Here is a 21234-nt window from a genome sequence, read left to right on the forward strand (position 1 = left end):
ATCTAGAAATTGGTCCCTAGTTATAGATAATACGAGACTTATCTTAGCACCGGAAGTATAATAAGATAAGAAGAATAATTTTATCTTAATAGACTATATTTCTCGCCGAAGATTAGTAAGTAAATAGATAGGCTTCGGCCTATACTTATATCTATTACTATTATAACGTAGTATCTAAGAGCCTTTAGAATTATCTATATTATTGAGGTACGTATTTAAGGTAAAGTAGTAACCGGATCACTTAGAAGTAGTCTCTAGCCGTAGTATACCTCGTAGTATATAGTTAATACTTCTATTTTATCTTCTTTATAGAGAACTTAGCGTATTTATATTATCTTATCTTCTACTATCTAGTAGGCTTATATCGCTTACTACCGTTACGATATAGCTCGTAGCGATACTACCGCCTATACTTAAGGATAGACTAGTCTATAGCCGTAAAGAAAGAGAAGGACTACTTTTTAGGTAGAAGTAGTATATAGATATATAAGGCTATACCTATAGCGATATCGTCGTTATCCGAGTTAGTAAGGCCGTCTAAGGACTAATCTTACTCTCCCGTAGGCATTTCTTAAGTAATAGGGGAATAATATTAGTCGTATATTATATAGTATTAGTTCTTAGCTAATTAGCGTCTAACTCGGATAATAGATCTCTTATAAACTCTTTATAAGATTACGATACTTACTATAATATACCTATAGTATTAGTAACAGTATTGCTAGGCTCTAAAAAGTTAGTGCTCCTAGTAAGAGAGTTAGAATTAAGGTTAGGCGCGACGCGTCGTTAAAGTCGTAAAGATCCGGAGATATAGAGAGAGATTAATAAAAATTACGTAATTAAGTTTCTGAATCAATTGCTAGTAAATGTCTAATCAATTGTTAATCGGAGTGAATGTCCGTCTCCGTTACTATCTCTAGCCTGGTTTCGGGCTTGGCGAACAGCTACCCGTGGTTTGGTGAATAGCAAGTGGCCTCTGAGTTCTGTCGACTTTGTTGGGTGAGGGCTGGGCAGGGCTGGGCAGGGCTGCCGCGTAACTCTAGCCGCGGCAGCATTTCGCAGTCGCTGGACACGAGAACTGCCAAAGACTGTGCCTCCCGACGCTCTGGCTCTGCCCGCCTGCTGCTGCCAACCTTGGCCACAAGCTTCGCCGCACCCCAGCAATCGCCGCACCCCAGCTCGGATTCTCGCGTTCCGACACATGGTGTTGCTGGCTTGTATCAATTGCCACACACGCTCAAAATACACGATATGTAGCTCAAATTGCTCAGAATAGCATCGCGAATACAGAATTTGAGAGCCTGTGGGCACTATAGTGGGCTCCATGGTGTGTTGTTGTATGTGGTGAGGTGGTGAGAAAGCAAGAAACGCGTGAATCTCGACACGGGCGCATGAAGCTTTGGTGGGGCTCTCACCAAAATCCCATGCCGAAGCGTCAACACCAACCTCTCGGCAACACAACGTGTTTTTACGCGATATGAGTATGTAGAATATGGAAACAGATAGCTGCGAAGACATTGGGAAAAGAATCAAGTTGATATGAGCAATATTGGTGGTGTTGATGATAAAAAGTCACTGGGGTGCGGCGATTGCTGGGGTGCGGCGAAGCTTGTGGCCCAACCTTGACCGGTCACTGTACATTCATTGAGGTTGCCGTCGCATACATGATACCGGCGGGGCGGAGAACGGAGGCGGTGGTGTCCCCTCCCTCATATATCTCAGACTCTCATCTGAATCTCGACATCTCTAATAAGCTGCCATGCAACAGCTCTCCACTACTCGCTCCCACTTGGTGCGGTAGGGGCAGACAGCCGGACGCTCTGACGACCCGCCTCCCAAGTTTCCCGGACCGGCTGATATGTCGCTTATGCATGGCCGAGGCGGATGGCTGAGAGAGCCAGCAGGGAAGCGTGCAACTCTCACCACAACCTCACAGCACGCCCGCACCACAGCATGGGTCCTCCCAGCCCGAGCACGCTGCTGCAGCCAGCCGCTGTGCAATTCCCCTCCTGCACCTGCCAGAAGCCGCTCGCTCACGGCACTCGAGCACCACTGAAAGTACGTACATGTGCCAATGTCTCGCCCACAAGCGACGCTCATCTCTCCAAGCGAGAACAGCGCTGTAGGCTGTAGGCTGTAGGCTGTAGGCTGTAGCAGTGATGATGCCCATTCAGACGCAGGACGAGAACGGGCGCTCCCAGGATGCTCGTTCGCGGCGCCGGCAATTGGCTGCGCGACCTGGCGACATGCTGCCCATGACACGCGCGTGCCGCACGGCTCCTGTTTCTAACACACGCCCAATTGTACTGGCACGTTGACCCGATTTCCACATGGTTGCTCCAGCCAGACACTCTACACGGGGCTGACATCCACACAAGTCTCCGCAATTGTTCCTGCGTACCCGACCAGCATGATCGATGTTCGTGTTCAGGCCACTGCAAGTCTGCAAATGATGGGAGCACCCCAGTCGCACCCACCAGTGGGACGTCGTACATTGTACACTTTTATCTGCACGACGTCGAGCACCCCGATGAAGCTTACTATCCTCTCGCGCTCTTGCCATTACCGTCATAACTACTGACGCCTCCGCCGCCGCCACTCTTTGCGCCCTCTCTCTCCGTTGGACTGCTGCTCTTCACTTCACAGCGTCAAGACGATCTCCCGCTGCCCGTCACACATAAGCTTCCTGCAGGTCAACAACTCTCAGCACTCTGGCGGTTGGCGGCGCAACGTACATGGACCCACGGACAGCGATGATCTTCACGGCCGCGCCATGACGAACCAAGCATTGGTGCCTCCAGATCCTCCAGGTCACCACGTTTCAGACGACACAGCGCGACCTATGGATTCTGCTGGACAGAGAGCAAATACTCCGGGCCGGTCATGGTCACGCGCCGAAACCTCGAGCCAGACGTCACGTTCACCGGCGTCGACGCGAAGGAAACGCTTATCATTCTTTGGTCGGTCGAGCTCAGAGGCGACGAAGGAAGGTGCTCCCTCAATCCATTCCACCATGAGCTCTCACAACGATTCGCGACCCAGCACTGCTCGAAGTGAAAGTCGAAGAAGGACTGCAGAGCCGTTGGAAAACATACGTAACTCTCTCCTTCGAGGACGAAGTCGTGCCAATGCTGACGGTGCTGATGGCGAAGTCAATCCACCGCGACCGACTTCACGCTCCGTAGACGCAACTCGATCCAGGTCTCGGCATAGTGAGTTGATTGACTGTGAGAGTGTCAAGATCGATCTAACTCGCCATGTTCAAGGTACAACTCTGCGATCATTAGCCAGATTCGAGAGGCCGAATCCAAAACCCATTGAAGATCAAGAAAAAGAGTGTGAGTGCTCGAGTTCGAAGCATCCATGTATCGATCTTCACTAACTTGTCTCAGTCTATCACCACCGGAAAAAGACTAGTATCTCACCACCATTCAACTTTCAGCATCTCACACACACCGCTAGGAAGCATTTACCGCGACTGGAGACTGTGGACGAAAGGGACCTGAAGACGAAGTTTTGGCAGCTCAATGCCTATCAGAGACCGAAGGGGCGTCTTACTGGGATTAAAGCGGACGATCTAGGCAACCGACCTCGGACAGGAAGCGCTTCCTCAGCGCAAAGACCAGTCACTCCAGAGCAAAGTAGCAAGCCAGCGATGACGAACACCACACCTGTCGTGCCCGAAGTGACTCGCAGTCTAGACGAAACGTTGTTCGATGAGACACAGGAGACGAACTTCAACCCAGATGATGCCTACACATCTTTGGAGGAGGTCAACAAACTTGGAATGGCCGAAGCACTGCCTTCGTCACCTGCGCCTAACTACTACTCTTCTATGCTCGCTTTGAGGTCACCTACGTTGACTAACAAATCACCGAGGCTCCGTACGTCAGGTTCTTTTGACAATGCGGTTCTACCTCGGAGTTCTTCCCGAAGTGAAGCGAGGAGAGCACGAACCAGTCTTCCGGCTGGCCAAAGGCCCATCTCTCAGCCTGCAGCAGATGCGGAGGGCGGCAGTACTCTGAAAAAAGGACGTCTTGCGGGACAAAGCTTCCGTGAGAAGCAGCCATTGCCGGCCATTCCGCAAGAGGCGACATCGACCCCGGCTGCCACAGTGGAGGTTAAAAACAGGCCTCACAGAGCGCCTTCTTACTCTTTATTCCCCTCGGCGGCTACGAAGACAGATGCGGAGAAGCCAGTGGAGGAACAATCCGAGCAGACTGGACAATCTGCACGATCTCGATCTGGATCGAAAGGGAAACAGCCCGACTACGTTCTACCCAGCGAGACTAAACGGTCGTCTCGGTCAACACATGCAACAACTACATCGAAGTCCTTCAGCTCGCTTGGTACGGACATTCTAGGAGACTCGAGCTGGGAAGATGACATCGACTTTGCCTACGAGCAAGCAGCGGAAGCGATGTGCAACTTCGACTGGAAGACTGCTTCTGTCATATCATCGAAGAAGACGAATGAGAGTGAGTCGACGTTACCATCTGTGCGACCATCGCCTGACCTCAATGGAAGTGGCGCGAGCAGTCAAGGCGGTGGCATACGACTGTCAGCGTGGATAGATCGACCATCCGCGTTCGCTTCAAATAGCTCATTGAGCACGAGACAAACGTCTGATACGTCCGTGCATACCCAAGCGAGCACCAACAGTGAGGCACCGTCCGTCAACGCACAGCACAAGCGCGGAACCTCTGTTGGCCATAAAGGATTCCTGGCTGCTCGCAGCGTGTCCACTGAGCCTTTACGCAAAAGTCCCGATTTCTCACCCCAATACACATCCTCCCAGGCCAAGACACCACCTCCAAAGTTCAGCTTGACGGAAGCCGACGAAACAGTCGGTGGGTCGACATACAGCCCAGCTACCAGCACTACGCACTTTCCTATCATTGACAGCACAATCCCAGAATACCTCAGCGATCCCGAGTCTGATCGACCCGGAGGCGCGCGGCATCGCAAGTCCAGCTCGTACGGGTCATTCGAGAGCAGCCAAAAGTCAACACAGTCCTTGCAAACAGGCAGCGACACGACGCGCTGGTCATCAGCATCCACCAGCTCGATGCCAGATCTCATGCACAGCAAGCGCAAAAGCAGATCGAGCATACAGCTACGTGGTAGAGTCTCCCGACCTCTCGAGTCCGTCCCTCACAGTCCAGACGCTGAGTTAGTGGAGTTCTGCAACAGAGATGGCGTAGTCCAGCGTGACAGCTTGAAGTTCCCATCGAACTGGGAACGCGCTTCACCAGACCCTATCGTGATGCGCAGGCCAGAAGGAGACGACACGTCACTTCTCCTCTCCGCAGGAAGGACTGTTCAGAGGGACCGCTCGTCGACGCCCTCGAACCCGAGGCATAGGTCGCGGAGCAATACCAGTGTGCCGCCTCCCACGCAGGAGGAAGCTGGATGGATATGATGAGATGAATGAGGCGAAAGTACGAGCGATACGAAGAATGAACACTCCCTTTGATGATGCGTTTTATTGCCTTGACTGTTGTTGCGAATGAGCGGGATCTGATTTGATTGCTGATTTGTGCGTTCGGGCGGCGCGAGTACCACAGATACCCTTTTCTTTGGCGGGGGAGTTGATCCTGTAGAAGCACATTCGTATATGGCTGATACTAACAGCTTGATGCATCTGCACCAGTACTTCGAAAGAACATGCAGTGGCTATCGTGATAGGACGCGTGGTTGAAATACGTGTGGCTCAGCCCCCCCCCCACAAGACAGGCCCGCCCGCGCTGCAGCCCAGAACCTTACTGGAAGTGGTTGCTTCACCAACCAATTCCAATTGATGATTGGGCAAGCGCCTTGCGCAATTCAATACCTCCTAATAACCAAACTACCCACCGTGACTGACTTGTGACTTCTCCTGACCGTGCATAACCGAGCATCTTTCTCGAGTCGCGCATATTCCTTACCAGCGTATCTTTGCGAATCGCCCCAGTACTTCCGCGCACTTTGTCTTGGAATAACATGCAAGTTTGCAGAGAGTGTCATGGCGGTGCTTGAGCAGTCTTGGTGGGTCACAGCACTCGTATAGAGGGGTAATGGGTGATGGTGAAGAAGAAGCTGACGGTGATGTGTCTGTAGGGTCAAGGTCCAGGAGAAGACGTTTGGGAAATGGTATGTTTGGCTGCGACTGCGAGTACATGTACCAGGAGAAGGGAGCTGACCGGGCCATCTCAGGCTCAACAACAAACTCAAAGCGCGAAATGTACACATCGATAACCTTGTCACCGACCTCTCCGACGGCATCGCCCTCATCCACCTCCTCGAGATTCTCTCACAGGACTCGTTAGGCCGATATGCTGCACGACCGAAACTGCGGGTACAGCGATTCGAGAATGTCAATATCGCGCTGGACTTTATAAAAGCACGGAAGATCCAATTAACGAACATCGGCGCTGAGGATGTGGTGGATGGAAACCGGAAGATTATACTCGGTCTGATATGGACGCTCATCTTGCGCTTCACGATCAGCGACATCAACGACCAGGGCCTGAGTGCAAGAGAAGGTCTGCTGCTGTGGTGTCAGAGGAAGACGGCGTGTTATGATGAGGTGGAGGTGAGGGACTTCTCGAATAGCTGGAATGATGGACTGGCTTTCTGTGCGTTGTTGGACATTCACAGGCCGGACCTGATCGATTATGATCAGCTGGACAAGTCCGACCACAAGGGCAACATGCAGCTGGCCTTCGACATTGCGAGCAAGGAGATTGGGATCCCGGACCTGCTTGACGTCGAGGATGTGTGTGATGTTGCGAAGCCGGATGAGAGGTCGCTTATGACATACATCGCCTACTGGTTCCATGCTTTCTCGCAGATGGAGAAGGTGGAGAACGCTGGGAGACGAGTCGAGAAGTTTGTCTCCAATATGCAGGGCGCGTGGGAGATGCAGAACGACTACGAGCGAAGGATCCGAGCGTTGAAGGCATCGATCGCAAAGCAGCGTGAGGACTGGACAGCAGCCGTGTTTGACGACACATATGCAGATGCGAAAGAGCAGAGTCGACACTTCACGGCGTACAAGCGGAGAGAAAAGCGCGACTGGGTTGCTGAGAAGAGCGATCTTGCTGGCCTGCTTGGGAACATCAAGACGAAGCTCAACACGTACCGGTTGCGACCATATCAGCCACCAGCGGAGCTAAGTCTGGAAGCTCTCGACGAGTCCTGGATGGGCCTCATGGAGGCAGAGCGAACTCGAAGTCAAGTCATCAACATGAAGATCCGTGACATCAAGAACAATCTACGGCGATCATTCGCCGACAAAGCTAACGACTTTGCGCTGGCACTCCAGACCATTAGCGTCAGCATCTCAGGTCTAGAAGGAGATGTGGAAGACCAGCTCGAACATACAACGCGCATATCACAAAACCTCCCGCCCCTCGACCAATACCTCGACATCATCTCGGACCTCGATCAGCGTTGTACCGAGGCCAACATCGAAGAGAACGACTTCACCACGTACACGTACGACGAACTCGCCTACGAACTCAGCCTCGTCCGCTCCAGCGTACAAAAGAAACTCGCCTTTCTAGAGAATCAGATGGTTGCTCGTAACATGACCAACCTCACCCCGATCCAACTAGAAGAATTCGAGTCCGTCTTCCGTCACTTCGACCGCGACCTCTCCAACTCCCTACAAGAACTCGAATTCTCCGCCGCCCTCGCCTCCCTAGGCCTCGTCTACGACGAACAAGAAATGCACGAACGCTTCATCGAAGTCGCCGGTCGCGGCGGAAACGTTAGCTTCGAGCAATTCATCAGGTTCATGGTCGATGTGACCGAGGATCAGAATACTGCAGAACAGGTCTTTGAGAGTTTCAGAGAGGTTGCCGATGGGAAGCCGTATGTGACGGAGTTGGATCTGACGCATTCCCTGATTCCGGAGGAGATTGTGGAGCAGCTTGTGCAGACTATGCCGGCGCATAAGGGCCCGGATTTGCAGGAGGATCGCGATTTGCCGAAGTTTGATTATGTTCGTTTTATGGAGCGGTATTTGCATGGGGAGAAGGGGAAGGAGGGGCAGCAGCGGCAGCAGGGGCAGCAGCAGCAGCCGAACGGGAAGCATGAGTAGGACTCTGGTTTCGATGGGGCGGCTGCGCATGCTGAAGAGTTGGTGGATGGGGAGGATGAGTCCGTTGAGGAAGAGTGAAGAGGCTGGAGTGGAGGTGGCTACTTGTGAATAGGTTGCAATCAGGCGCTATGCTGGAGTTTTTGGAAAGCGAGACAGCACTTGACCTTGGATGGAGAGTGATGGTCTTTGGGTTTGGCTTGTTTTGGCTGTGCGCGAGTCTTGGACACAAACACAGTGAGAGTTGGCATATTGCATAGTGATACCATAGGATGATGAGGAGCATAGAAGAGAGCAAGTAGTGTTAATGGGAAGTTTATTGTTGTGTAATCGCCTTTAGTTGGCGTGCTCGTTGCTTCTGGTGCAGGTTTGCTGTGGAGATGGTGGTGAGGATGGGGAGGGTCGTGGTCAATGGATACGCGAGTTGTCTTCATTGCCATGATCGTTAACTTCGTGTCGGTATCAGTGCTGGGCAAGTGTTCCTCGTAGCAGATGAGGGGTCCCACGAGCAGCCGTTGTCGGAGCTACATTTAGCTGTACAGCTGTACATCACATCTAACAACATATTCTAGTCGTATCCATCAACATTTAAGACAGCTACCACGCCACCACCTCAACGCAACATGTCCACCACCCCCAAACCCAACGACACAACACCCTCACCCGACACCGCACCAATCCCAGCAACAAAACTCCTCGCCCACTTCGTCGCCACCGCAACACCCTCCTCCCACCTCACACCAGAGATCAAGACGAAAGTAAACGAAGTCCTAATAGACTACATCGCCGTAACCCTCGGCGCAATCACCAACGCGCCCTCCACGAAACCCATCTACAACACCATCCTCGCCCTCCAGGGTGGACCTATTGCAAGCTCAGCGGGGAGACTTGCGAGTACAGTCATAGGCCATGGGAACCCCCACATGCTGCCCCAATACGCTGCTCTCCTAAATTCTGCTCTGGCTCATTCACTAGATTTCGACGATACCTACGCGGCGGGCACGCTGCATGCGGGCGTTACGGCAGTCTCTGCGGCGATGACGCAGGCGGAAGTGATGGGGGTGTAGCGGAACTCGGAGTGGTTCATGTTGGCGGTTAGTGTAGGGTACGAAGTCACATGTCGGCTAGGGAGGGAATTGGGCATGGTCGCTTACGAGAGAGGTTTTCATAACACTTCCACGGCGGGGATTTTTGGAGCTGTTGCTGCCATCTCTGTGTTGAAGGGACTGGGGACGGGGGATGTGGAGTGCGCGTTTGGGTTGGCGGGGAGTAAGGCGGGTGGGAGTATGCAGTATCTCGACAATGGGGCGTGGAATAAGAGGTTGCATCCCGGCTTTGCGGTGTGTGATGCGTTCATGTGCGTCAGTCTCGCTGAGCATGGAGTCCTGGGTGCGACGAGGGCGATTGAGGGGGAGATGGGATTTTTGCAGGCTTATAGTCCTGGGGAGAAAGATTTGGGAAGGCTGGTGGGTGGGTTGGGCGAGGAGTGGTGTTGGTTGGAGACTTCTTTGAAGCCGTATCCGGCGTGTAGGATGACGCATTGTTTCATTGAAATTGGGGGCAAGATCTGTGATGCGGAAAAGGGCGTGGCGGGGGAATTGGTGAGGAGTGTTGAGATGAGGATGCCGAAGGCGAGTTTCTTGCTGGTGGGAGATCCGACGCCGAACAAGGTGCACCCGGATAACGCCGTTGATGCGCAGTTCTCGGTATACTTCCAGATGGCGAACGCATTAATCCACGGGTCAACGACGGGGGTGCAGGCATATCAGAAGCTAGAGGATCCAGAGATTAGGGCGCTGTGCGATGAGATGGTGGTTGTAATGGATCCGGACATGACGGGTCTCGCGGCGAAGGTCAAGGTGGAGTGGATGAATGGGAGGGTGGATGAGTATCAGCAGCAGTATCCGCTTGGGGAGGTACAGCATCCGTTCACGAGGGATAGGGTTGATGAGAAGTTCCATTCGTTGGTTGATCCGGTGTGTGGGGAGGAGAAGGCGCAGAGGATTATTGATGTGGTTGATGATTTGGAGGGGTATAGTGTGAATGGTTTGTTCTTGCTGCTTCGCTGAACGCTACGCACGACGGGGAGAACCATCATCTATCAAGGTCGCATGTGAGCGACAGTGGTAACTGGCGGCATCTGCTGGTGGTATAAAGAGATACGTCTCGTCAGACAAGGATTTGTGCGTCCTGATAGCCTCATCAGGAAGCGGTACCATATCACTACAACCAACATACATCGTGCTGGCACTACGACTGAAGCTGTGGACTCGCTGGAGGTCCTTAAATTTGGGTTGGACTTCCCTACGACATCATTGGTCATGCAATGATCTTCAAGGAGGAACTGGCTCAGTGCTCGTCATTGCAGATTCTCTGGACCCTAGTCGCGAGTATTCGAGGGAGTATAGCATGCGCCGCGAGCGGACAATGTGAGGTGGCGGAGGAGGCACTGGAAGTCGATCAGGACGCTACTGCTGCGACATGCTGTTATGACCTGACCTCGGGAGTTGTCCCTGCTTAGGTATACCGAATGGAGGACAGCTGGAGGTCTGGGTGTAGTCTGCAGTATTGCGTAGTCAGCCGATGGAACTGTTTGATATCACGTTACATCCACCTCCGCCGAGGCAGAGCGCCTCTATGCAGCCACTTAATCCTTCGCCTGTCGGACGCGTGCCCTTTCCGAGAGATGAACTGACTGCAGCGCTTCTTGGCGTCGGTGGCAATACAAGACACTGACGCACCTGGTCTTCTCCCGGCATTGCCGAAGGATCAGGCTGCGTGATCTCTCACCTTTGTCTCGAAATCGTCACCTAGCCGCAGATGTGGATGACTTCCAGAACGTTGACCCACATTCCATGCAGATGATAAGCCTGTCAGCCTTGACGCGACCCAGGCGTAAACCGCATCGGACAGCGACATGAACCCGATGCTTGGCCCAGCCGTCTATCCAATATGCACCAGCAATAGGATCTCTTTGACCAACATCTTGCCAACGACAAGACCGGTCATAGCTCTGGCCATCTACGGGTCATCCTGTGATAGCAGTCTTATCAACTTCCCCTGTCGCATTAGTGCTGATGCTCAGCTCTTTCTGGGCATGTGTGAACAAGCAAACGCCGCATTTCTCATGCCTCCACAATGCTTCGTTGAAGGGAAAGTCAGTGCCTGTCGCGTGCTCGTGGCCGCCACGCGAAATTACGACAGAAGGCTTGTGCCACATCCGGGATCGTGTGCGCCTCTGTCGACAGCATGACAAAGAAATATACTGCTGCTGGGCGTGGTGTGGCTACCATTGTTCGCGTGACTGCTTGCCACATCGCGGTAACGCCGCAATGGTCCCTGAAACGATCGACGAGCTGTCCAGAACCTGTGCCTCATCATCAAAACACCCGACGAACCATTCGGAATCAATGGAACGGACTGGACTGGCTCTTCGCGCAGTGCGCGGTGCACGTTTCTTGGCAGCACAGCTGTCTGTCACGCGGACATCCTTCCTCAATCCTTCCAGAAACACGCCACAGTGCCATGAGGGGCCATCAGACATCCGACCAGTGGATTGCTTCGCCTTCGCGAGAACCAACAGCACGACCCAGCCGAAAGCAGCAGGCGATAAGGTACGCCAAGTGCCCAGGCGGCGTGGAAACTCTTGGCCTGTACGCGCGACCGCGGTGGTGGAGCTCGAGGATTGATTGCTGGATGTTGTGCTGTTTTGCGCGTGACACGTGAAAGGTGGTATGGAGGGAGAGGTACAGTATGTTCCTGTGAGGTTGGAGGAGAATGGGATGATGAAGGCGAAGTGGAAGGGGGAAGGAGAGGAGGGTTAGGATACGCTAGTTTGTGAGCCAATCATGTAGCATCGGACCTCATGTCCGTTCGATAGGGCGTGGCAACGACATCGCTTCATCTCATGCACATGACATGTCAACAGGAAGACGTGTACACCTGCAATGAAAACTTCCCAACACGTTTCGTTCATGAGAAGGAGCTATGCACACATCCCATCTTTATCCTACGACTTAGAAAAGCTTGTCGAGGAAACGTCTTGCGGGTCCCCAGTTCTGCCTCTTAAGCTTCTCTGCCTCGAAAGCCTCGTAGTTGATCTCACGACGACCAGAGTCAACATCGATGTTCTTGATCGACACCCAGCTCTGTCGCTTCCAGATGAAGCCGATGAGGTAGAAGACGATGACGACGAAGATGGCGAGGTAGCCCTGGAAGAATGCTGAGACGCCCTCGGCGACGAGCGTCTCGCCGTTCTCTCCTCGGGATGCGCGGATGGCACCAGCAATGGAAGTGTAGAACTGTCAGGATGTTAGTAAAGTGTATCTATTGCGGGTGCAAGGTCAACTTACTGTGGCAACCAGGACGATGACGTTGAGGATCAGGCCGATCCAGGATCCGGTGACGCCGAAGATGGCCTTGAAGGGGAGCTCATCAGTAGTGTGACCGTGGTACTTCCAAGCAGATCGGAAACGGATATGCGCAAGGCAGATGCTGCCCCATGTGAAGAGGGCGGCGAGACCAGAAAGTGCTTGTAGCCAGGCGAAGACGGTGACACCGCTGCTAGCCAACGAGACGTATGCGATGGGTCCGAATGCGATGATAGCGATGGTGGAGTACAGTGGACGTCCGGCGCGATCGACATATGCGAAGATCTTGGGCGCGTAACCTTGCTCAGCGAGCGCAGTCAAAGTTCGGGAGCCACCGTAAACACCGGAGAGACCGATGCTGATCACAGCGAGCAGAATGACGACGTTGACAAAGTCTCCGAAAGCTGGGATACCGGCATCGACGGCGACAATGACGAATGGCGAGGCCGAGACATCGATGAGACCCGCACCGAGGAGACGCTCATCATCGTATCGGAGGAGCGCTCCCACGAAGAACAGGCCCAAGATGTAGAAGAGTGTGATGCGCCAGAAGACTTGCTTGATAGCACCTGGAAGCGACTTCTGTGGGTTCTCGGTCTCTGCAGCGGCCAGACCGACAAGCTCCGTACCGGAGAAAGAGAAAGCGGCAGTGACGAAGACACTACAGAATCCGAAGATGCCGTCGTTGAAGGCGCCCGGGTTGTACCATGTACGCATGCCCCAGTATTCGCTGTACTGGCCGCGGCTTGGACCACCACCACAGACGAAGATGACACCCATGAAGAGGAAGACGATGATGGTGCTCAGCTTGAGAAGCGAGACCCAGAATTCTTCTTCAGCGTATCCGAGTACTCCGAAGATGTTGATGACAATGACAGCGACCAGGAAGATTGTGATCCAGACCGCGACATTGACATCGGCTCCCCAGTAATTGATTGTGAGACCAGCAACCACAAGTTCTAGCGGTAAGACAATTGCCCATTGGAAGACGTAGTTGTAGCCCATGGCGAAACCCCATGATGGATCGATGAAGCGGGTCGAGTAAGTGTAGAAACCACCGGAGATTGGGTAGAGCAGAGCGAGTTCACCAAGGGCGTATACGACGTTGAACATCATCTATCTACTAGTCAGTATGTGGCAGACAAGCTCAGAACGTGCAGACAAAGGACGTACCACACCGATAACCATAAAGCCGATGAGCAACGAGGCAGGACCACCTTTCGACAGCGCGCCACCAGATCCGACGAAAAGTCCGGCACCGATGGAGCCTCCAATGGCAATCATGTGAAGATGGCGGGTCTTGAGGGTCTTGTTCAACTGGTTGTGCTGGTCGGCGAGGGTTCGTCTCTGGAAAGACCTGGGTGTAACACCCATGCGATCCCAGTAACTGAGCTGCTCCTGGTTGTCGTAGATGATCTCGCCATCATTGCTGATGTTTGTGCTTGTCGACTCGAGCTTCGGTCCAGTCCCCTTCTCGAAATCGGTCGGCCCCATGTCCCTGGTCGCCATGACGGGCAGTAGTATTGTCGTGACGTGTGTTGGTGGAGAAACAACGGTTGCACTGGGCGAAAGGTCCAGCGCATGCCGCAGATGTGGTACTTATACATTCCTTTGTCGAGTCCGACAAAGCCGCTCCCAGCTCGACCGCACTAATGCACGCACCCAGACCCTGGGGCCAAGGACTCGTTCACGAGCATGGTTGCCCGTGGTCCTTGGGCCAAGGGAGCTAATGCACTTGGCGATTTGCCTCGACAAGTCCTGTTTACTCGAGCGCACCAATGCGATCGGGGAGACACTTATCAAGTCTTATCTCCTTTCGGGTTGGCAGTCCATGATTGGGATAATAGCCGTGATCCTGTGGAGGGAGGCGTGATGCGCCCCTTCGACTTCCTGCTGTGCCTGCGAAGCGTATCGCTCATGTGCGGCCTTGGTGCCAGCCTGCGTCGCATTCGCCGGTGCTATGCGAGCGCAACGCAACGCTCCGCTCGATGTAGAAGGAGGACTGCGTGCACTGCACGTACAGACTACAGGACCGTATTACGGGAACACAGACCACGCGGATGGGCTCCACTGCCATGTGAATGAAGTCTGGACAATCCAATTAGGTAAACGGAATTCGAAGCAATGGCCACGATGTGTGTTGGAAACAGCCCCCGCAAAAGTTTCACCCCAGCTCTCTCCACCGCCATCATCATTGTCACATTGTCTCTCGTAGTAGAGCATGCCCACTCCAGCCATCGCGCTTAGGCAACTCTTGCGGCTCTGCAGCAGCCTGCCCTTGACTCCGCCAGTACCTCGCTCCTCCCCCTGCGCCGTCGTACGATTCTCCACATTCGCACGATTGTCCTCGAAACGCACCGAACGCGGTATCAAAGTCGTATGGCTTCACGACCCTCCACATTCGCAGGATCTCGTCGGGATGTAACGGCACCCGGTTCGCTATACTACACCACAGCGTGGACGAGATCACTCCATCTTTCCCGGGCACAGGATTCGTAGCAGAGGGAGACGTGAAGATCGTATCCGCGATGAAGAGGATCTTACTCCAATGCAAGAGCAGACTGACAGGGAGATGGCCTCCAGCGAGGATCGCGGTGGCTCCTGAGCCTCTAGGGATTGGCGTATACGTGTCGTGCAAAACCCGGATCTCCGCGCCTGGCGTGTCCACGCGCTCCAGCCATGACTTATCAGGCTCGCCGACCTGCTTGGAAATCAGCGCAGCAGAGAAAGCATTGCATCTTGAACTGTGAGATCGAGCACTGTTTAAGAATGCCGGCTCCCAAGAGGTCTCAGCCAGCCACACAAGCACCACGGGAAGACATCGGCAGACTTACGGACACTGGACAACTGAATGTTCGGGACCAGTCCGCCCAAGTCGAGTAGTAACGCAGGTGTGATGTGACAATAGCCTCAAGACCACCTAGCTTGACGATCTTATCGATGTTCTCTTGGTCAAGGAAGGGTATCAGGTCCCAGAGAATGTCGGCTCTGTTCGTCTGGATGAGTTCCGCTCGCTCTCCTATGGCAAACTCCCTGACTCGTCAGCATGAGTGATGCTAACAACTCACAGGAGGATATGTCTCCACTGATCAGACTCTAGGACCATGCTCGTTCTGCCACCAAACGTTCTTGTACCCAGCTCCTTTGAGCTTCCCAAGCGTGGTGAAAGCCTGACCTGTGGCAGGAACATACTGTCTTGGATCGTCGCAGACCTTGCACTCATTTCTGCCTGAGTCCTCTCTGACTGGGTACTGCGTTCCACATTCATTGCAGATGAGAAGATCGTCAGACGTTTGCAGATTTGGTTTGCGAGGAGTCATGATGCGAGAATGGTCCTTTGGCTTACTATATGTACATAGGCTCATCAAGGTCACAGCAAGACAGGGCGAGGCACCTTACACAGAGCTCCACATCGACAGCAACATTTGCTAAGCTACACGACTTTGCCATGTTGGACGTTGATCATGCTTGTTCAGCACGAAGCCTGCTCATATGTCACCGCAGAATCGATCCAGCGCCCTTCACGTGAAAAGCTCTGGCAACAAGCTCGGCACTAACCCTGCTTGAGGAATCGCTCGCGAAACGATCTTGCATGGAGGCAGGCACGACACGTGATGGAGATAGAGTTCATTCGTGCAGGATGGAGTGCATTGTCTGGGGTGACTTGTAAGGAGAGATGATCTTGTGGTCTTGGTATTGCTGATCTGCAGAGATGCAGACGGACTTCGCCTGTAGGAGGCAGTGCACATCTAACAAACGAGCGTTGACACGAACGCAGAAAGCCCTCACAATTGATGGGAACATGGTCTTCAAGCGCCTTCCACCACACCCCAACAGTCTCTGATCCGGCCTCCAGATATCCCGCAGTGCATGGTCGACAACTGCTGACCCCCTTCACTCTTCCTCAGAACACTTCGGATGCTCATCGCTATGCTCATGGTACTCGCACCGCGGTCTCGTCCGAGGCGATGGTCCCTCCCGAACGGAACAGGCAACGCCGAAGATGAAGTCGGCTGGAAGCTTACTCCTGCTCTTCTGCAGCCACTTACCATGCGCTTTGCACGTGTAGAAGTCTCTCATAAGCTTGCGAAGCAGACAGCTCTCTGGGACCTCCTCGTAGGCAATCCGAATCGCAGCCGGACTCGGTAGTGTCTTGACTGCAGCCTCCAATTGGATGGTGCAGTCGACGATGTCGTTGCGCAAGCGTAGATCGTCAAGCTTGTCGGCTAGGACGTATAGCTCGGACAGCTTTATGTATTGGCTGGTTCCAGCCTTGTCAGCGGCTGCCTCTTCTGGTGCCATGATCACGACTCGGTCGGTGTAGACGTGTTGAAGGTAGGCACTGAAGAGCTTTGGATCGGTCTCTGGCAGACACACCACACGCTCTTGTGCCTCCTTGAACTGGCCGGAGCACGCAGCTCGGAAGAAGCGCGAGTGGTTGGTGATGACGCCTTCGTGGACCATGTAGGACTTCTCTTCCTTGCCGACGAGGACGGTAATGTAGGCGTCGAAGTCGAGCCTAGATCCATCAGCATAGGTACACATCTTGGTCAACGGCTGTACTTACATTGCGCGTTTGTTTGGGTTGTTTTCGGGAGCCATGTTCTGTTGGTCGGGGGTAATAGTGGAGGTCTTAGAGGTTGTGGTGGTTGTGTAGTTGTGGGAAGTGTAGTTTGATAAAGAATGTGAGGTGGTCAGTGGTGACGATCTTTTGTCTTAGAAGAGTAAGGTTGAACGTGTTGTGTGTTGAAAGATCCAGCTTGTGTGAGGTCTTCACATGTAACTCGGGGTTTCGATGAAATTCACTCGCAGGTCTATCTCAGAGTAATGCACGCGCATGCTGCTTTCACAACAGCTTCGATCTCAATTCATGCCCGTGTGTAAACTGCTTATTGCAACGCCTTTGATGCCTTCAAGTGAACTTCAAGCGTTCCTCGTCATGCTCGTGATAATAGCACTTCTCGCGCTCATACGGCGCTTGCGGCCATTCCTTCTCACCTCGAAGTCTTGTCCATTCGGCGAATACGTCGGCCAGAAACTCAGCAGGAAGATTTGTCCCATTGTTCGTGATCCATTCAGATTGAACGCCTGCCACGGACCAGTCCACCATCAGCTTGCGGAGCATGCATTTGGGCGGAGTCTTCTCGTAAACGACCTTGACCTCCGAGATACTTGGGCCGAACTTCAAAGCGTGCGTTGCGCTTTTCCACTCGTCAATCGCTAAGTTGCGCACTATGGTGTTGGCTAGGTAATCAACAAGAATGTAAAGGTCGACGATCTTCGGCTGGAGGACGTCCCAATGCGTAACTATGGTGGACTGATATCTGATTAGTACATGGCAGATTGACCACCTGAGACAATGGCCTCGAGTGAGGCGCGGGATTGTAGTAGTACATACCCGTTCGGCATCTCTAGCTGGGAGTTCTTCGGCCGACAGCACCAGCTCTCCAGTTTGCAGCCACTGGACGTAGATGGCGAAGGTGTCAGGCTTGATGTCCGGTAACTCGATAGTCTTCATCTGGCCTTCCTTCCACTCCTTATTGCAGGCCTTCTTGAGATAGTCGGACGACTTGGTGAGGTAGGTCTTCGCGACTGTGATGGTCTTCTGTTCGTCGTCTTGTCCGAGGGTGACACAAAATCCCTCGAAGAGGTCGATTCTGCAGTACTGTCAGTGTCCGCCTAGAGTACGGTGCGAGACAACGTACCTGCGACGCTTAGCTGGTGGTGGTTGGGTAGACATGTTGTTTTTTTGGTGTGCTGCAGATGTTTAGGAAGCTGGTGGTGGTTGCTAAATTGCGATGTTGCAGTGGTGGCGGCTGAGTAGCGAAGTTGTTGGAAGAAGTGAGGAAGTGTTTCAGACACGCGGGGTGGGGAACACATGGCACGAAATCGAGTGAATGAGAGTCCTTCCAAGCGATCGCCCCACCACCAGAACGGCTTCAGCTTCACTTCTTTGCTTAGCCGCCTTCGATTCACTACCACTCCTTCGACCTACGAAGATAGATGAGAAGCTCGACTGCCCAGCATATCAGCATGCGCGCTTGCTGCAGATACGCACCACATATTGCCGATGCACTCATCCTTTGCCTGCTCAGCATTTCTCACGGAAATCTCACCGGTAGCCGATGTCCATCAAGCCATGTGGCAAGCGCCAGCTCATCATCTCATGCTCCCTGTTAGGACACTGAAGCCATTGTCTCCACCTCTTCCGCGGAATCTCTATCTCCTCCTTCGAGCTAATCCTGTACTCACTCGCAAGGTGGGCACGATGCATCGTGCTCGTGGTAGGTACATTTGGGAGCCGTGTATGGGTTTTGCAAGACTGATGTACCTTTCGCCGCGGGGACAACTCTGTCCAACAACATTCGATAGAACGATGTCGGGTAGTCGTGTTTGGGGTTCGCGGAGAACGAGCAATTTGTATAGCAGGCGAAGATGTCCACGAGCAAAGTCGATAGCTTCGAGCCGGGCGGAGTGTCCTTGAAGACTTTGGTGACCAACACATTGTTCGGTACGACTGGGCTGTGATAAATGTAGGATCTTAAGGCATCCAGCGTACAATTGCGTAGTGTCATATCCATCAGCATATCGGCCAAGATGTACAAGTAAACCAGGGCTCGGTAGAATGGTCGCACGTAAGCCTTGTGGATCTGTTATGGGTCAGAGAAGGTACCGAGGAGTCGAGGACCTTTCACTACATACTGCAATTTCAGCTTCCTCCGGCGGCCACTCTTCTTCAGTCACGACGATCTCGCCTGTGTAGAGCCACTGCAGGTACATCGCAAAGATCTTCGGGTCTGTTTCGGGCAGGGGGATGTTTCTGGTTTATGCTTTCTGCCAGACGCCGTTGCAAGCTTTCTTGAAGAACTCGGATGACTTGGTGAGGTAATTCTTGGCCACGGTGACAACTCTGGTAGCTTCACCAGATCCGACGGTGATCTCGAACTCCTCGTATGGGTCGAGCCTGAGTGATGTCAGTATGGTATGGAGAAGTGGCTTTGCTTGACTGACTCACTTGCGGCGCTTCAGTGGTGGTTGAGATGCCATGATGGCGGTGGTCAGATGGTGTAGGTGGTCGATGTTGGGAGCCAGATGAAATCGAAAAAGGAGTAGTTCGAGCAGTGAGAAAAGTGATGTTACAATGCCCCACTCTGCTGCCTGCGAGCTGTCTGCCGCAAGCTTGTGACAGCGCTGCAGCAGAGTGAGTGAATGAGATCAGGAAGATTGCATCGTTTGGGAAGCTACATGCCGTTACTAACCCCTACCATTGAGCGCCCATAGCCATGCCTGAAGTCGACCTTATCTAATGCCAATTCGTTTATGTTGGCACATTTGATAACCGAAAGCGAGGAATGCTGTTTGCTGCTCGTTCTGTGCTTCTCGTATTGTTCCGGCTTCCTCGCCGTGCTCACGCACACTTTGGATGAGCGTCGTCGTGCTCATGGTAAGCGCACTTCTCTTTGGTTCATGGCTCAACCAGAATGACTTTTGCCTCGCGACTCTCGAAGAATTTCTGTAGTAGTCTCTTCATGACCGATGGTGGGCAATATTTCAGCATCTTCTCGTCGAGTGCCACGCGTGCCGCGTAAATGTCGGTTAAAAGCCTTGCGAGAGTCGAGCCCTCGGGCGTCTCATCGATCACACGCGCGAACTGAGTCGATGCCGGCACCAAGGCGTACTTGGCGTCGTACTCGCGGATCAGGTCGGTGACGGCATTGCGCACAGGTAGGTCGCGTAAGAAGTCAGCCAGAACGTAGACGTCGATCATGGACAAGAATGACTGCCCCAGATTTGTTTGTTTTCTGGCCTCGTCATCAAGCTCATCTACCACGAGCTCACCAGTGTACAGCCACTGCATGTAGATCGCAAACGTGTCGGGTTCGAGTGTCTTGAGCTCGATGACCTTGGTCTGCCCTTCTTTCCAGTCCTTCGAGCAGGCGCTCTTGAAGAACTCGGAGTGCTTGACGAGAAAGTGCTTGGCGATGGTCCATGTTGCCTGCTCGGTACCGGTGCCGACCACGATCTTGTACTCCTCGGTGAAATCGAGCCTACGAATTGGTTAGCATGGTGAAGATTAGGATACTGATGGTATGACTTACTTGCGGCGCTTGATGGGTGGTTGAGTGGTCATCTTGAACGTCGGATGGACGTCGTGGATGGTGGTTTGGTGATATGGTGGTATTTGTTGGTACTTGTGCGAGTGTAGTGAGAAGTGTGGTATGCTGGTGGGAAGGAGTAGCGTGGGAGATATGTTAGCAAGAAGAGGCGCGAAGAAGTTCTTTATACTCATCAAGTAAATGAGCAGTGTCACTGTGTCATAGTGCCAACGCAAACGCCCTAGAAGTGAATTTCCTAGTGAACGCGAGAGCAGAGCGGCTCTATATGAAGGATGAAGCACGGTGTCGGCGCAAGCATGCAGTACTCCAAAAGTGAATGTCTGCGGCCGATGAGTGTGAAGCCCACACTGCCAGAGGTTTATGACTGAGTGTATACCTTGTCTGGTGAAGCGCCACGCCGATGTCGTTGCTATCCGTGCAATATCGTTCTCCAGCCTTCGCGCCTCGATCGTCTATCGCAATGGCCTGTTTACTGTGCCGTGGCCCTGGGCGGGAGAGCTAGACTGAGCGTGATTGATCGTAGCTGCGTCAGCTATTGACTCGCGCGCGCGATGCCACCTGAGATTCACATTCGTGCATGCCGTATGGCGCAAACGTTCTCATCAGGTCGCCATGTACATGACTGATGCATGGGGAATTTCGCGACCAGACCCCATGGAGTCCA

General features: G+C 53.1%; 10 protein-coding genes across 10 annotated transcripts; 3 read left to right on the forward strand and 7 right to left on the reverse strand.

The window, feature by feature from the left end:
• Positions 1–2773: 2773 nt before the first annotated feature.
• Positions 2774–5422, forward strand: CLAFUR5_06790 (uncharacterized protein; the record flags this gene model as incomplete). The annotated part of the gene is made up of 3 exons (XM_047905938.1): positions 2774–3212; positions 3267–3338; positions 3393–5422. The coding sequence occupies 3 exons, from the start codon at positions 2774–2776 to the stop codon at positions 5420–5422; spliced, it is 2541 nt and encodes an 846-aa protein (XP_047763520.1).
• A 582-nt stretch (positions 5423–6004) lies between these two features.
• CLAFUR5_06791 (Alpha-actinin-like protein 1) lies at positions 6005–8086 on the forward strand (the record flags this gene model as incomplete). The annotated part of the gene is made up of 3 exons (XM_047905939.1): positions 6005–6027; positions 6100–6132; positions 6196–8086. 3 exons carry the CDS (start codon positions 6005–6007, stop codon positions 8084–8086), a joined length of 1947 nt encoding a protein of 648 aa, XP_047763521.1.
• A 620-nt stretch (positions 8087–8706) lies between these two features.
• CLAFUR5_06792 (uncharacterized protein) lies at positions 8707–10152 on the forward strand (the record flags this gene model as incomplete). The annotated part of the gene is made up of 3 exons (XM_047905940.1): positions 8707–9129; positions 9163–9244; positions 9281–10152. 3 exons carry the CDS (start codon positions 8707–8709, stop codon positions 10150–10152), a joined length of 1377 nt encoding a protein of 458 aa, XP_047763522.1.
• A 1947-nt stretch (positions 10153–12099) lies between these two features.
• On the reverse strand, positions 12100–13962 carry CLAFUR5_06793 (Amino-acid permease inda1; the record flags this gene model as incomplete). The annotated part of the gene is made up of 3 exons (XM_047905941.1): positions 12100–12384; positions 12436–13569; positions 13627–13962. 3 exons carry the CDS (start codon positions 13960–13962, stop codon positions 12100–12102), a joined length of 1755 nt encoding a protein of 584 aa, XP_047763523.1.
• Positions 13963–14650: 688 nt separating this feature from the next.
• On the reverse strand, positions 14651–15773 carry CLAFUR5_06794 (uncharacterized protein; the record flags this gene model as incomplete). The annotated part of the gene is made up of 3 exons (XM_047905942.1): positions 14651–15154; positions 15288–15486; positions 15589–15773. The coding sequence occupies 3 exons, from the start codon at positions 15771–15773 to the stop codon at positions 14651–14653; spliced, it is 888 nt and encodes a 295-aa protein (XP_047763516.1).
• Positions 15774–16347: 574 nt separating this feature from the next.
• CLAFUR5_06795 (uncharacterized protein) lies at positions 16348–17055 on the reverse strand (the record flags this gene model as incomplete). The annotated part of the gene is made up of 2 exons (XM_047905943.1): positions 16348–16972; positions 17021–17055. 2 exons carry the CDS (start codon positions 17053–17055, stop codon positions 16348–16350), a joined length of 660 nt encoding a protein of 219 aa, XP_047763517.1.
• Positions 17056–17365: 310 nt separating this feature from the next.
• Positions 17366–18193, reverse strand: CLAFUR5_06796 (uncharacterized protein; the record flags this gene model as incomplete). The annotated part of the gene is made up of 3 exons (XM_047905944.1): positions 17366–17770; positions 17852–18110; positions 18159–18193. 3 exons carry the CDS (start codon positions 18191–18193, stop codon positions 17366–17368), a joined length of 699 nt encoding a protein of 232 aa, XP_047763518.1.
• A 508-nt stretch (positions 18194–18701) lies between these two features.
• CLAFUR5_06797 (uncharacterized protein) lies at positions 18702–19233 on the reverse strand (the record flags this gene model as incomplete). The annotated part of the gene is made up of 2 exons (XM_047905945.1): positions 18702–19103; positions 19156–19233. The coding sequence occupies 2 exons, from the start codon at positions 19231–19233 to the stop codon at positions 18702–18704; spliced, it is 480 nt and encodes a 159-aa protein (XP_047763519.1).
• A 45-nt stretch (positions 19234–19278) lies between these two features.
• On the reverse strand, positions 19279–19500 carry CLAFUR5_06798 (uncharacterized protein; the record flags this gene model as incomplete). Its single annotated transcript, XM_047905946.1, has 2 exons — positions 19279–19417; positions 19469–19500. 2 exons carry the CDS (start codon positions 19498–19500, stop codon positions 19279–19281), a joined length of 171 nt encoding a protein of 56 aa, XP_047763524.1.
• Positions 19501–19918: 418 nt separating this feature from the next.
• CLAFUR5_06799 (uncharacterized protein) lies at positions 19919–20743 on the reverse strand (the record flags this gene model as incomplete). Its single annotated transcript, XM_047905947.1, has 2 exons — positions 19919–20501; positions 20553–20743. The coding sequence occupies 2 exons, from the start codon at positions 20741–20743 to the stop codon at positions 19919–19921; spliced, it is 774 nt and encodes a 257-aa protein (XP_047763525.1).
• Positions 20744–21234: the final 491 nt, after the last annotated feature.

The sequence above is a fragment of the Fulvia fulva genome, chromosome 6 (genome assembly GCF_020509005.1).
Source record: "Fulvia fulva chromosome 6, complete sequence".
Taxonomy (NCBI): domain Eukaryota; kingdom Fungi; phylum Ascomycota; class Dothideomycetes; order Mycosphaerellales; family Mycosphaerellaceae; genus Fulvia; species Fulvia fulva.